The sequence below is a fragment of the Astatotilapia calliptera genome, chromosome 12 (assembly GCF_900246225.1).
Source record: "Astatotilapia calliptera chromosome 12, fAstCal1.2, whole genome shotgun sequence".
NCBI lineage: Eukaryota > Metazoa > Chordata > Actinopteri > Cichliformes > Cichlidae > Astatotilapia > Astatotilapia calliptera.
Window position 1 is genome coordinate 11,752,889 of NC_039313.1, and position 15,938 is coordinate 11,768,826.

At 41.9% G+C, this 15,938-nt stretch overlaps 1 protein-coding gene across 3 annotated transcripts in view; it reads right to left on the bottom strand.

The window, feature by feature from the left end:
* The window catches only part of sema6a (sema domain, transmembrane domain (TM), and cytoplasmic domain, (semaphorin) 6A), a 100,667-nt gene that overhangs the window by 37,724 nt on the left and 47,005 nt on the right, over positions 1-15,938 (bottom strand). For all 3 annotated transcript variants that reach the window (XM_026188315.1, XM_026188314.1, XM_026188312.1), the window contains exons 4-6: positions 5,780-5,840; positions 4,433-4,495; positions 3,739-3,840 (exon numbers count right to left, since the gene is read on the bottom strand). In XM_026188315.1, coding sequence (XP_026044100.1) covers positions 3,739-3,840; positions 4,433-4,495; positions 5,780-5,840 — 226 coding nt within the window. The remainder of the gene's footprint in view (positions 1-3,738; positions 3,841-4,432; positions 4,496-5,779; positions 5,841-15,938) is intronic.

Genomic DNA, 15,938 nt, shown 5'->3' on the forward strand with positions numbered 1-15,938 from the left:
GCTTTATTTATCATTGCTGAGGGATTTGTGAAATCTTACTGAGGACAAACATGGGGTAAACTGAACCAGCGTCCCACTTATGAAGTGTTTGCTCGGAACAGCTTCCTTGAAATATCCCAGACTTGTTTATTTAATAGAATAAGCACAGTAAAGGGCATATTTACTGAGACATATCCATTTGCAAAACTGCGCTTCCAAAATAATGCATGACTTAGGCACCTCATGAAAGGCCAGCCACTGTCAGACTATACTGGCACTGGCATACTGATACATTTTTACATGGTGACCTAAAGTCAGTAGTAGCACGCTTTTAGAATTTATTTGTATGCCATCCATACACCTGCAACAACCTTCCACATCTATAAAGGTCAAGTGTACAAGTTCACACCTGGACCAGGAGCAGTTGTATAAACCAAACAAGGACATATCTCCTGGGGAGATTAATAGTCATGGCCCATTTCTCTTCAACCTGTTTCTGAGCAGTGGGAGGGTGAAAACTTTCCCCAACCACCTTTTACACCAGAGCAGGAAATTTAAGGAATTTAAGCAGCTGCTGAAAGAGATACGTGTTTAGTTTGTTTTATGGGGGAAATAAAAAAAATATATATATATATAAACTAAAATTACTGATCTTTTTGAATACACTTTGCTGAAGAATCCCTACACAAATATAACAATTGCTTTTGTTAATTATGTGTGGTTACTATTGAAGAGTTATTCATTAATTAATGAATGCTTTTGCAGTGTATTAAATTTGTATTGTCTTTTATTACGTGTCAGTCAGACAGCCTCTGGAAAAGCTGCAGCAAAAAATGGCATGCATGGAAGCATTTCCACCTCGTCGTTTCAAATGCAAAGAAGAAGAGATGAAATTTCCCAGTACACCTCAGTTAGCCGGTATCAGGTCTAAGACGCATCACCTGGGAGTCACTGCCTCCAAGACTCCCCACTGATTTCCCCTGCTTCACCCGGCAACAGGCGATGAAACTGACTCCAGTCATATATCAGCCCAGCTGGACGGAGTGTTTATTATTACAACACAGCAAGGGAGTGACAGAGGGAGAAAGCTACAGAGGGAAAGATGGCGGAGTGGTGGGAGAAGTGGAGGGGGGGGATTAAGGCTGGCGGGAGAAGAGGAGAGGTAGGAGGGAGGATGAATAGAAGAAAAAAGGGAGTTGGGTGCTGTGTGGTGCTAAGGGAGAGGGCTGTGCCATGCTGCCGAGGTGTCTGCCTGTGTTTTTTCTATATGAATGCATCTGTGACAGTGCATGTTTTTTTTTTAATGTTGACACCACCAATTGAAGAAGCAGCTAATAAAGAGAGAAAATTGGTAGGTTTGTTTAAAAAAACATAAATGTCAGAAACTCAAAGTCAGGTAAAATCAGAGGTAACCAGGCAGGGGGTTGATGGAAAAAACAACACAAAAACCAACATGAGGTGTTGCTGGTTTGGGCGGTTGCCCTCCCTGCCCCCTCTGTCTCCCTCCTCTGTCTTCCGCCACCTTTTCTCCCCTTCCATGCCTCCCTTTCCCTCCCGCTTGCCCTCGCAGCGCTGTTGATTAATGTGGGATGAGGCTGGCCCCGAAACAGAAGCTCTTTTCAGTGCTGTCACACTGGGGAGATGGAGAGGCAAACTGTGGCCAAGGTGGATTTAACCACAAGCACATATACGCACACACAAACACACACAAATACACTTCTGACCAAGCGAAGTGGATGAGCCCAGCACGCCATCAAAGGTCTGGTATCTGCCCAGAGAGTTTGCCAGCCTGCCAGCAGTACAGTGTGTGTGTGTGTGTGTGTGTGTGTGTGTGTGTGAGAGAGAGAGAGAGAGATGCCTATTTTAAAATGTACACAGTTCACAGTCAGTGTTTGCATGGGTGCACATTTTCTTGTATATGTGTTTCGTGTGGATTTGTATCTTTGCGCCCATAATCAGTCATATTTCTTGCATTTTAAAAGGTGTCAAGACTTTCTTGTAATGATTTTGGTAATAACTCAGTTGTTTCCTGGCTAAAACAGCTATTTTATTCAACTAAACATGAGTGTTTTAGTAGGTGTGGAAGGGCAGTTGCAAACACATAAATTCACTTGGGTAAGGTAGGGCAGGGACTGAGCAAATACGAAACATGAATTTTAATGATCGGTGTTCTTTAAAGAACAATAGTTGCCTTTTTTATCATACCGTTATTGACTGAAGTTTGACTTTTAACATAAGTGATCAATAAAAAGCATCATTTTTATACCACAGGCTGTGTGTAAATGTGGAGTTCTTTTACCAAACCTCACACTGATGTACAACACTTCCCCTCCCTTCCCATTAACTTCAGCCGACTAGCAGCGACGTCAGTGCAGCAACAGCTAAAACACAAACCTTGAAACCATAACCGGAGGCGCTATAAAAGCTAACCATGCCTGATAAATGCAGAGACATAAATTCCACTTTCCCTATTGGAGGAGTCAGTGAATTGAAAGACGTCCACTTTGTGTGCTTAGCATGCTGAACCACAAAGGCAGTGGAGCGAAGAGGTCTTGCTTTTCTGGTAAGCAGATCTGCTGAACCAAAGCAGGGGCGTTTTCCCCACAGGCCACCTAGATAACATCTCTGTGTGCTTTGACCATCACAACACATCCTTATAAACCACAGAACAACACCCTTCAGGACAGGACTGCTACTAAGTCTCCCTGTCCTTTTGTCTCTATTACTGTCTGCATGTCTATCCGACTGTCCCACTGTCCCACATTCTTCCTTTTCTGTAAGGTGTCCTTCATACTGGGTCTGTCCGGACAGCAGTGCATAGTATTTGTACAGTATTACTATGATTAAACCTCTGATACTGATCTTTGGTTGGTTTCCAGAAGATTTGTCATAGAGTATGCTAAAAAAAAATTAGACAAATACCAATTAAAACTTTAATATTTTCCAATATTTTCAACTATTGCTTAGCAAACTTAGTAGGTCAGTCAAGCTGAACGAACTAAGACTATAATGGCAATTATGTTCACTTTTTCACACTGGAGCATCAGAAACATCAGATTTATGTCGACAGCAAATAAAAAAGGTTCAATTTGAACACAGCCCATCTGCTTTTAACGTTTGTTCATCTGCTTCCACGTATGCCAAACTTTAATCATCTCTCTGCATCTGCTTTTTTATTGGCATCTCTATTTTGGTGCACAAAGTCAATCTTAATGTGTACCTGTGCTCTCCTTAGTGACTCATAGGAAATAAAATGCACCATTTCTTTTCGTGGTTTTACTTTTCCTGAAGGAATCTTGATGCTATTCCATAAATTGAATATGGCCGGAAATGTGTTTTCAGGAAAAGGTTAAAACAGATCTGGCAATGTGCGAGCATGCATGAAAGCAGGTGAGATTGAGTAGTTTTCTCTGCTTCTGAACTGAGTTTGTCAAAGTACACCTGGAGGTAAAGGCACAGGAGGACGGCCTGCTGAGTTGTGAAAGTCATCCATCTATGTCCGTGGCTCCATAGCCCACCCCCTCTAAACTCTCACATGGCTGGGGTCAAAAATCCTATAAGTGTGTGTTATGTGCGTGTGTGTGTGAAAGAGCAAAATGATAGATGTGAAAAATGTCACTGAGATAAAACAAAAGTGGGCAAGAGCACAAAATAGTCATTCGTGTGTGTGTGTGTGTGTGTGTGTGTGTGTGTGTGTGTGTGTGTGTGTGTGTGTGTGTGTGTGTGTGTGTGTGTGTGTGTGTGTGTGTGTTTTCCTACCTTGTAGGTCCGACAGGAGGGGTTGAAAGCATTTGTTCCACAAACAAATAAGGTGTCTTCATTTTGCTGCAGAAGGACTTTGATGAAATTGTGACACTCATCCTTCGGGGAGAGCAGGGCAGGAAAAAAAGAAAGAGAAAAAGAAGAAAGGAAGTCCATGGTGACATCTGTATCTGTAGCCACATGTGGGCTGTTATTTTTTTGCTTTTCTGTCTTTTGAAGTGCAGCATGTGGCACGCGGTGAGCAGGGAGAGGCATATGTAACAAACACAGTATCGTGACATGCATTTGATCACGGCACATAAAGGCAAATCCGCAGGAGATTTTAATGTGCCATTTAACGTCCTCTCAAACAATAATGAAAGTGTTATTAAGTTCAGGAAAAAAATAAAGTTATACAACCACGAGATATGAAGATTCCCACTGATATGCTCTATAAATTCTGACAGCAGAAGGTTATATGAACTGCAAGAAGTGTGTTATTGCACCTTCAGGATCTTGTGTCTTTAAAATGTGTGTTAAGAGTGTCTGTGTGTGTGAGGGAGAGAGAGAGAGCAAGACAATGAAACAGAGACTGTGCGCAATTACATCAGTTACAGGTTGTCTGCCATGCAGTGTGTGACTGACAAAAAAAATTGGAAAAACTCGAGTGACGTTTGCTCTACAAATGATGTTGTAGTGTGTGTTTCCTTACCTTATGCTTCCCTTTCATTCTGCAAGTGTCCACATCTCCCTGTCTGGACTTCCATGTCATTTTCTGTAGAAAAAGATGGAAGTTTAACTGAAGCTAAAGAGAAAAATAGCAAGTCACAAAGAAAGCAGGCTAAACAGTGAGGTGGGAGGAGGAAAAAACAGACAGCACTATGGAGCTCAATAACCCATCTATATTAAGATCAATAATCATCATTTGAGATTCTACATCATTGATTTCTCTCATGAGGCACCTGCTCTGAGGCAAACTTTATTCTAAGTTTGTTTGGAGATCATTTTACCTCCTTGAACATCGAATTTTCTGCCAGAGGGAAGGAAATACAATACTGACCCCGGATCAGAACAGACTGTCCAAGGACAGATCCGTGGACAAATCTGTGGATTAATAGGCTTGCCATCCTTGCGTGTGCACATACACACACACGCACTGCCTTGACCTGTGGATCAGCCCTCTTTTACTTGTCACTGGACTACAAACAGACATACAGGTAATTATACTTAAGTTATAGCCATGCACACAAATGTACACACACATACACACCACGTGTGTCCCTGGCTTGTGTCACCTGAGGGTCAGCTCCCAGCCGCAGGTTCAGACCACTATGTACCTGCCGCTGTTGTACAACATGTTTGGAGCTCAGCCACTGATTAAAGACCCTCAGTCATCAATCAATCTGCGCGTCTCCCACCAGCCTTTCATCTGCAGCCTGCTCTCATTAAGACCCACTTGCCAGGCTCTGACATTGAAGTGGATGAGGTGGAGGGATTGCTGGTTGTTGCATACACGAGAATGGCCTTGTCTGAATTCTGTTTGCATGCATTATGTTTAGGGCATGCGATGAGTGGTTGAAATGGAATAAAGAGTGGGTTATTACAGTCGAGGCCCTATGTAAATATGAGGCCCCTTTTTGGAATAATTTGAAACTATACAATGGGATCTTCTTCACCTCTGCATCCGTATTGTCTTTCTTCTGCTACTCATCTAACCTTTGCTTTCGCTCTCCATTTCCTGCTCCTCCCCCTTCTCCTTCCTCCCTCTCGCTCTTCTTCCGCTGTCCCCTCAGCTTCCGTTACGCACCCATCAGACCTCTGGCTGTCCCACTGATGAGCGTGGATGACGCAAGCTAGCTGATTGATTAAATAATCTTCTTAACAGGGTCACCATTGCGAACGCGCCAGGTCCAATCGGTGAGCGGGTGAGTAAGACTGCTGGCAGGCACACAAATGCACCCACATGCACATACGTACACACTGTTGCAGTCAGAGTGAGGTTACGCTGTCAATCACGCAGAGAACAACACATCCTCAAAGAGGCAGACGTCTCACTCACCTTACTGAAAAATATCTCTTCACTGTTGGCAGTGTCTGTGTCCACTGTGTATATATGATCCCTGCAAGTGATTGAGGGAAAGCGAGTGAGGAAGGGAGAAAGAGATTGGGAGAAAGAAGAGGGAGAGATGAGAAGAGGTCAGACAGCAGCAGACAGTCAAAATTCAACAAACAATAAACCCATTTCTTTTCTTCCCTCTCTGTTTTCCCCCTGCAGGCAGCAAACAGCGTCAGAAAATGGAGCTTTGTATAAACTTTGTTCAAACTTCAAAAAATGACAATAAACAAAAGGAGGCCAGATCTATTTGCTCTGTCAGACAGAAACAGTCAACAAAGGTTCGGAGCGCCGTGGCGCAGGCCTGGGGACAAAAGCCTCTTTGTCCCAGAGAAAGGTCTTGGTGGGGAGTGAGGGAGGAGGGAAGGCTTGAGACGGGAGGTGCCAAGTCACTCAGAGCTGTTCAGGTCAATTAAGCCTAGTGTTTGAGCCACAGGAAATCTATACTAACACTCATTATAGCTCAGACAAGAAGACTTATGTGTGTTGGCCTGGAAATATACAAGCTTCTCCTGCGTTACACAGTCCAGGCATAAAGGCCCCAGCAGGGCATATGGAAGACATAAAAATCACAAGGGTTAACTACATCTCAGACAGACAGACAAGGCTAGTTGACCAGCCATGCCGCTACACCTTCTTACCGTGGAGAATTGGGGTGCGGACATGGAGAGGGAGGATACAATGGTGTAGAGGTGGGAGGTAGAAGGTGTAGAGGTGGCATGAACGGAAGAGTCAGAAAGAAAAGCTTTCTTTTGAGGAGAGAACCAAAGGTGACCGTGCCAAACGATGTAACCGCTTTAATTTGTTGAAGATTAGCTGTTGAACGTGTTTTTAATCAAAGTGTGTAACAGTGGCATCATCTGACTCACGGCTTAATTATATTCCAGCTCCCCAACCTGCGCTTAGCCAGCCTGCCTGCCTTGCTCTCTCATTAACTAAATCTAATAAAGTCTTTGGAGGAACAGGCATCTTGAAATGAATCCACTTATATCGCTTTCCTGGGGGCCACCTCAGTCTCATTGAGGATAAAACCCAGTCTACTGTACATTATCAGCCACAATTCTTAAATTGAATAATTAATCTTTAAGAGTGGTTGAAATTAGGAAAACATTTCAGCTTTCATCACATTTCCAGAGAGGCCGGGGGCGAAATACCTGTTTTTTCTGTCGGTTTAACTTCTGAAATTTCTCAAAGAAACTGTAAAATACATCATATGAATCTTTTTTTCATTTCTCCACACTGAGGCTGTTTATGGTTTCTATAGTAACTGTCCACTGATCAGACCTATCAGTATAAAAAATATATACATAATCAATATCATCACTGTCATGTAAAGCACAAAAATTCCTTTAGCAAATTGCCATTTACCATTTAAAAACAAAAAATGTCACCCATTTTTCATCCCTTCTCAAACTAATTTTCCACAACAGCGCACTCAAAAGTCCATTTTTATGGACAATACTGACTAATTTCAAAGTTGGCCTGTGGATTACCTCTTATAACTAAATGTTTGTGATTATTGCTTTCAGCTGAAATAAAAAGAAAACCCTTTTCATGAAAAAAGCCAAGAGCAAAGTCAGCTTTAGGTCACTCAGATTCATCCCGTGGCCTTCCTTCCAAGTTCCTTTGCTCATGAAATGCCAGATGCTGACTGTCGCTGCGCAGTCTGCCATGATTAAAAACTGAGCAACAACAAGTTACAGGTTGTTGCGGCTCAGGCCAAAACCACAATCTCCCCTCCAAAATGTTTTTCATTAGGCCTAACTGGTTCCACTGCCATTGAACTGCTCTGTGCTAATTGTTCTGGACTGATTTTCCCGGGTCAGTCGGTCTTGCCTTTTTCAGTATCCCTTTCACTGCAGTCAGAATTACATGTTCTAGAGTAAATGTGAATATTTAAAAAGCTGGCTTATAAAAATCAGCACCACTACATTTAAAATAGTGGAAAAACAGAGACACATTTAAATGGAGATGAAACACACGAGGTGATAAAAACGGTGGACGATGATCACTAAAATGTTCTGATTTGTCTCCTTAAGTTCAGCAAGTTAACTTGTTTTATCTTTATATTAAAATTCAAACTTCATAAAGCTATTAAATCAAAGGATTACTTAGCGGATTTATTGCAACCCCCTGGGTTATTTTACTGTCTGCAAATTTAAAGCAGCTCACGAGCAATCTGTAATTGACTTCTCCATAATTTTCAGTAGTAACCATCCCAGCGATTCTCCCTGACTTGTGCCTCTCTTATCCCGGTGCTGACAAAGTCCTCTGGGCTGAGGCCTTCCCGCCGCAGGTTTCTGGTTCCAGCAGAGATTAGAGCGAGCCAAGCGATGAGGCGTTCCTCAAACATACTGACTGGAGATGGGGGAGTACAATGGAGCGGCTGTGTCTGTGTCAACACCAGCTTTCCAAACACACACACACACGTGCACGGAACAACCCCCCCACCCCCGAGTCTTTACCCCAACAAAATTTCACATGCACCCTTTCCCCTATTCAGCCCTGCACCTGAACTCATATTACAACACAGTCACTTCCTTGTGGTCTCTGAGTCACAACAATGAAACACTCAGAAGAAAGAAAAGAAGCAGAGGCAGAGTACAACATGTATCTGTGCAACATTAAACTGGATGTTGTAAACATCAGTACTATATTTTTTAATTTGAAGTTTTAAAATCAATTATCTACGTTCCAGGCATTCAGTATTCCAAGTTATATTTATCTTTTATTATATGAAAGTCAACTTCCAGAGATGAAACCTGCATAAAACACATGATCCATCACAGTCACATTGTTGCTAATTTGTTATTAGTTATTGTCATGACGTATGATCTGACCTTCAGCTTATGTTATGACAAAAAATGGTTGTTTCCAATACGGACCCCCTAAAATGTAAATTTTTCTTGTCATGTAAACTCACCCACAAAATATCCAATGCATATTTTCTTAACAGGATAAGTTCTGAGAAAAACAGCACACACTTCACACAGCCAGAGAATCTTTTGACATATTTTCTTGAAAACATACCTGAAATGAATAATGGATTTTTCTTTTCTTTTTTTTTTTTTTAAATAATTGCTGAAAAAATTTATTATTGTATTATAAAGGCTTCATATAAACTTTTCACTCTAAAGTCTTCGAGAACGGCACATAAATTGATTTTCTTTTTCAGATTGTGGTGGGTTGAAGGGAAGTCATTAATTTGAAAAACCCTCAGGAAAATAACCAGGAAACGTTTTACTACTATTTTTATGTTACTACAAAATAGGACGCCTTCATCGTAGATGTCACTTTGAATATATTTCAGCATTTCATCTGATGGTTTGCAAATATTTTAGCCCCCCAAAATAACCCCGCAACATATTCTGATTTCAGAGACGCTCTTGCCTGCTGAGCACAGTACAGACTAAACAACCTGTTGTGAGTAAAAGCTTTTGTTCTGCTGGGGCAAAAGTATGGCAAAGACCAATTTTATTATGCAACAGCCCATTTCCATATGTGCTGAGCAGTTCACTGAGAATACAAAAATAGGTGTCCCATTGTCTATTGTTTTCAAGCTTGGAATCCATTTGCCGTACTGATGTACAAATTTTACTTGTAAAATTATTTATGAGAATGAAAAATGTGATACTCTGTTTAATTTGCATGCAGTATGCAGCTTAATCCAGGTGCTTTAGATCAGATAAGTGTCTTAGAATCAAGTTTTGTAAAGAATTAGAGAGCATGGCATTAGTAATAATGACTCTTAGCTCACATAGTTTATCCACAGAATTTCTTCTTTGCTCTGCTCCCTTTAGGAGTTACCACACTGGATCATCTGCCTCCATCTCATCCTATTACCAGCATCTTCTTCTGTCACACCAGCCTTCGTCTTTCACTACATCCATGAACCTTCTCTGTATTCCTCCTCTCTTCCTCCTGCCTGGCAGCTCCCTGTTACACATCCTTTGCCCATTATATCCACTATCCCTCCTCCGTACATCCAAACCACTTCACCCTTCTTTCTCTAACTTCAGGAATATAAAAAGTCATGGTATTGGTATAGTCTACGCTTTATTGCTTTTCTGAACCTCAATACTTTAAAAATTACTACAACTACAACTTGAGCCGTGTTGTGGTAGCCTACATTTGTTTGGCAAATTGGCAACATTAAAAGAATGAAATATCTGCACTTGGCGGCTCTGCAGTGTAACTGTAGATACAAAACTATCACTGGATTACTTTGGTAGTGAAGAAACTGAGAAAAGCCTAATCATTCCCATGCAAGTCGTGGAGTTGGCAGGAGTTTTGTTTTTCTCTTATTTCTCATGAGATTCATAGATGTTTGTTCATGCTGAATGTGGGAGATAAATAATTACATCTCCAGATCCTGTAAGATGCTCTATTTGTGTGAGTGTGTTTAAAGTTACAGTTTTGACACAACTTGCAACAATCAGCTACGAATTCAAAAGTGTTTACAAGGAGAATCTGCTGCAGTAACTGTGAGAGGTAACCCTGAGCAAACCTCTCATTGTTTTTAAAAGACCTGTATGCACCTGTATCTTTTAGTTTAGGCAGTATATTTGTCTCGTGCCCTCTGCCGACTCTTTCTCCTCCTCCTCCCAATAACCTCCTCAAGAGGTACTCGTCACATCTTGAAATCTTTGCCATGCTCTTTACAAGTTCTGCTTGTTCTGATGTTAAAATTTACAGTCCAGTGAGATTTTTTTAAAGCAAATGCGTTTGACACGGTCTTTACTTGGTTAAGACTTTAGTAACTTTTTAACTAAAATCCACAGGGTGCTTTGCTGCAACTCATTCACTTTCCCATAATTTTCCCGCTTTCAGCTGTAAATCAAACAGCCTGAGGATGGCACAGTACTTTAACACAAAGGAAGCGGTTCTATAGCGCTGTGGTGCAGATGATGAAATTAGAAACACCGTGAGATTGTGAGGAACGAGAAATAACAGGCGTCTTTGACAGTGGATGAACGCGACACATTGGGTATCAATGTGAATCACTTGGCGTGGGCTTCTCATTTCCCGAAATCCTGGGACAAAAAATGCGTGAGTAGGATGGAAGGTATGCAAATATCCTCTTAGGGACAAAGATGGAGACACTGTAAAAAGATGGGTACACAGTGAGGAAGAGCTGAATGATCCAGTCAGAACAGTAGACTAACTGAGCGTGGGCAAGAGTGTGAGATTGAGTGCAACAGAATGACAGAAAGGGTCTGCGTCGGACATGTAGCCATGCGTGGCCACGAGAACACAGGCTCTTTGTGTGGAGGAATGTCGTTTTCATAACAGCGCATTTCTTCTGGGGTAACCACAGGCCAGCGCGGTCCATCTGCTGGGCCTTTGTGAAACTATCTCCCACTCCAGTGGCAGAAAATAGGGGAACACAATTAGCATGCGCCCCGCACCTTATTCCACCATTCCACTTTCCGCAAACCTAATTCCTGCAATCCATCCTCCCACACTTTCTCTCTCGTCACCCTCTTCACCTATATTCCCCTTTCTTCATAACTGGATCATGGGTGGTGGAGGATGGCCCGTTCTGCATTGTTTTGGCTTTCACTGGTTCAAATCCTTCTTCACAAAGTAGGCGGGAGGGAACTGGGGAAGCCAGCAGGCACCTTCAGGCTGTGAAGGGAGCTGTTGAAGTTCTGAATGGGTTGAGGGCATCGAGAGGCCCTCGGTGATGTGGTGGCATGAAATCCAACAAGCCAGGGTTCACTCACCCCCAGGCTGAGGCAGGTTGTTCTTTTCGAAGGTTGGATATCTCATTATGGTTTTCAGCATTCCCTCCACCTTTCCTTTTGTGTGTATTTGTATGTGAATGTATGTGTGTTTTTTGTGCGTGGCTGCTTCAGTATGGTAAGGGGCATGTGTTGACGGTGCACTCTTGGAACAATTAAGCAGATATGCATAATCACAGTATAAGATGTGATTTCTTTACTGAACCTTACCCAGTAATCTTACATCTAACTTCCAAGGAGATCAGTATGGGAAATATTTTGTTTGTCATTCCTAATTTTTAATTAATTGTTTTTTTTATTCCCTTGTAATTAAATTGTGAATTGCCTGTGCACCCCAATTCCAAGAACATGCAATTAAGCAAATTGTTAACATACAGTAAAATAATGCTGAAGATGTTCTGTTGTCTAACACATTTCAACATGATAGTTTTAACTTTTAAACTACATTAATTTAAATTCATATTCTATACGTGCATTTATCAGGATACCATGCATTTTCATATACTCTCACATAAAGTTTTTGTAGCATCTCAGTGCCTTTTGCTATTACCCAGGATACTCCTCACTAGCTAACCAGACAAGCTATGAGAACAATGTGGCACTAATTCTAGTGCAGGAGTATACTCCAGCCAGGCTGTGTAAATATTTTTCTCATATGATCAGCAGCAAATGTCCAAAGAATGGGTGAAAGGACATTTCTTTCTACATGCTTGCAGAGTTATTTTATGAAATTAAACTTGTTCCAATTTTCATTTCAGGTGATTATGATTACCGAAGCTGCAAAAGTTGGTTCAGAGGGTGGACATAGCTGGATGTCGTCGGTGCTGCGAGGAGAGGGAGAGGAGGCAACCGTGTAATCCCCATCATTAGTGGGTTTTAACAGGATTTGGTGGAGCTACAATAATAGAGACTCTAGTGGCCTCCACTGCGAGACCCAAAGAGACCCAACAGGGAAGAACAGCAGCCACAGAGGCATGGCTGTTCTAGAGGATTCAACGGAGACAAGGTAATCAGGATTTTTGAGTGCGCGTCTGTGAGCGTGTCTCGCTGTAATCACAAGTTTTGGTCTTTCACTCACGGCGATCACTCTCTCTTTCCCTCTCTCTCTGTCTGTCCCACACATACACATTCTGTCTCTCTGATTCCCATGCTTCGCAGCCTCATAGAGGGGTGTAAACAGAGTGTGGTTGGTGTTACCATGGTGAAGGGCGACTGTGGCCTAGGAATGGCGACTATGCCCTGCATGTGGAGAGGTCTAGGATATGCTCGCAAGGCAGGGTATATAGCAACGCGTTCACACATACCCACAAGCACAAGCATGTATGGACTGTCTTTATCATTCTCTCCATGTCTTTTCTCCAGCTGGCGTGAACCTTTGAGACACCTATTCATAGTTTCAGCCATCACGTCCTTTGGCAACACTAGGCAAACGACATATTGGAAACAGGCCGTGACATGATCGTACAGACTTTAAACAAATATCCATGTCAGTTTAACTTATGTGCCAAATAAAATATATATATATATAAACCATACGTCTATCTTCTGTAAGCAATTCTGAAATTTCTAGACTGACTTCTTCATCCAAAGTTGAAGTATTGCACCTGCCTTTGATGTCCACAAACACACACACACACACACACACACACACACACACACACGGTTTTGCTGAGCAGTGGGTGATTATGACCACTATTTTGCCCTTATCCTTTCTATTTACCTCCAAATAAAGGTGGTTAGACATTGTGAGGGGATAAAAGCAGAGTGTTAATAAGACTGTCTCCTTATGAATATAGAGAATCTGTAGGCAGTCGATGAGACGTCTGGTACTGGAAACTGCTTATAGTCTGAGTTCTGTTGATCAAACAGGTTTGGGCAGTCTTTGGTTGCATGCAGGCAAACAGCTGTGGAGAGCAATTGGCAAAAACAGTGGTTACCTTGAACAACAGCTTTTTTTAAAGCATCCAAACAGAAAGTCTTGGTGATCCCATTTCTTTCATATATTCGCATGTGAAGAGCCGGTCTATCTGTTTCACCTAATCAAACATTCTCCAGAGTCCAGCAATTTCACTGGGGAGCACAGGATTAACAAAATTTGCCAAGATGTCACTGAAAACTACAAAAAATATATCCCAAAAGAACTTGATCTAAACAAAAAGTAATAAAACAATAAAATAAATGTTTAAGTAACCGAGTCTCTTTAAGGTTAGACTTAGTTTGCAAAGTTTCCAAACTAAAAAGCAGTTCTCATGAAAGTGGAGGTTTGTGACGAGCTATTTTGTTTACAGCTGAAGACACACACAAAACCATATTACTCTGACACACACACACACGTGCAAAGATCACAATGATGAATCTCCCACTGCACCATGATGAATTCCCTCTGAATGGAGTACACAGTGTACCCTGACCATGAAATATGGACCTCTGGGATGCGAGTCCTCCCGCGTCCGTCTCTCACTGAACAAATTATTGCTTTTACCAAACGTGACTCTGCTGCTAAACATCTAAAATACACATGACAGCAGACACGCATAAACCACCAAGCTTGCACATTAAGATGTTTTCATGTTCATTACCTGCACTTTAGTATACACCATGTCTCAGTTTATCATGGACAATGTATTGTTGATTGCTTCAAAGCAATTAGTTTGCTGCAAGGCTGAATCTAATGGTCATTAGTATGACTTTACAAACACCTCTTGGCATAACTTCCATGTTGTATTTCTATTCTACTTTATTTCTATTTAAGATCTTATTAGCAGAAGATCTGCTATGCATCCCTTTTGATAAGAGAAAATATTTAAGTTAAAGTGAAAGAAATCAATACTATACTCAATCCAGTGCCAGTCTTATTAAATCCTAACAAACAAGCGGGCTTTTAAAAGGCTGCATATGAAAAGACTGCAGTCAGATATGTTATCAAGCTGTAGGATCCCTCTGGATAATGCGCTTGATAGAAACTTGGCCATGGAATCATATTCATAATATTAAAAACCTACAGCAGTCATGAACTGAATACATAATTAACACCCAATATATAAGAGTCTAATAAGGCTAATGGTGTTTTACAAATATTAGAAGAGATATATGACCTCATTAGCAGAGGCTATTTTCTTTACACTTGTACAGACACACTGGCTAAAACAGGTCTCGATCGCCTGATTTCACCATATCAATACACTTCATTCAAGACTTAAAACTAAGGATAAATTATCAATCGCTGCATCTGTTGCTCAGTTCACACATTGCCAAAGACTTGACTCTTTCTCTCTATGGATTAAGGCACTTTTGTCTATTTACAATTTCATTAGTTGCTATGTTTGTATGCATCTCACAGCTTAAAAATCTTGTGATTTTTTTGCCAGCACCAAAACAGGAGCCAAAGGGATTTAATACACTGAGCAGTCATTCAAAAAACAGCCTGAAACAGTGTTGGGCTTTGGACTGCGTTCACAGTGGCCATCTGCAAGCTGCTGCACACCAAGAACTGAGGCTCACTGGTCTAGAGGCATGATGGCAGAGCTGTGTGACGCTGGCTCCAGAATAAACAAGCCATTTGACTGGACAACCGTCATAAAAGCAACTATTGATGTTGCCTAGTTTTTTTTGTGGGGGGGGGGCTCGTTTCCACCATTGTGCGTTGTTTCGTGGCATGAGTCTTGCTGGGTGAACTGCTGGCTCACTTTCACATTGATTTCTGAAGTGGTAATTGTCTGTGCTGTTTGCCTTAAACTGTTTGTCATTTAACTTTCACGTGTCTTTATCGACATTCTGTTAGAGCCGATGGATGTTTGAGGAAGGGCCGTCGTTTGTGTGTCCATTTTATCGACTCCCAGCATTCTTCTCTGTGTCCGGATCAATGGCGGTCATCCGACTCAGTCTAATCTGAGGCAGCCATTCCAGTCATTCGGGGGTCACATACCTCGGCCATGTGTCTGCTTTTAGCAAGTGTAGGACTGTTGCACCGGTTCACCTCACACATGCAAGCCACTGCAGACACGATCACAGACTAGCTTCCACACCCACCAGCACACATGTTCACTACCCTTGAATGTATATATTTATTTACACACATGTGGCCATCAGACAACTGGTCAGCATACTAAACTTGACACATATACGCACCCTTCTTTCACTCACTCTCTTACACACACACACACACACACAGTCAAGCCCCTCCAATAAACCCCATGTGTCTCATTTCCCTCCCTTATCCCTAAGGCCCTGCCACCCCATGTGGAGCAGGTGGGCGACAGGCAGACCAAAGTCTCTGGAAAAACCACCACACACACACACACACACACACACACACACACACACACACACACACACACACACACACACACACACACACACAC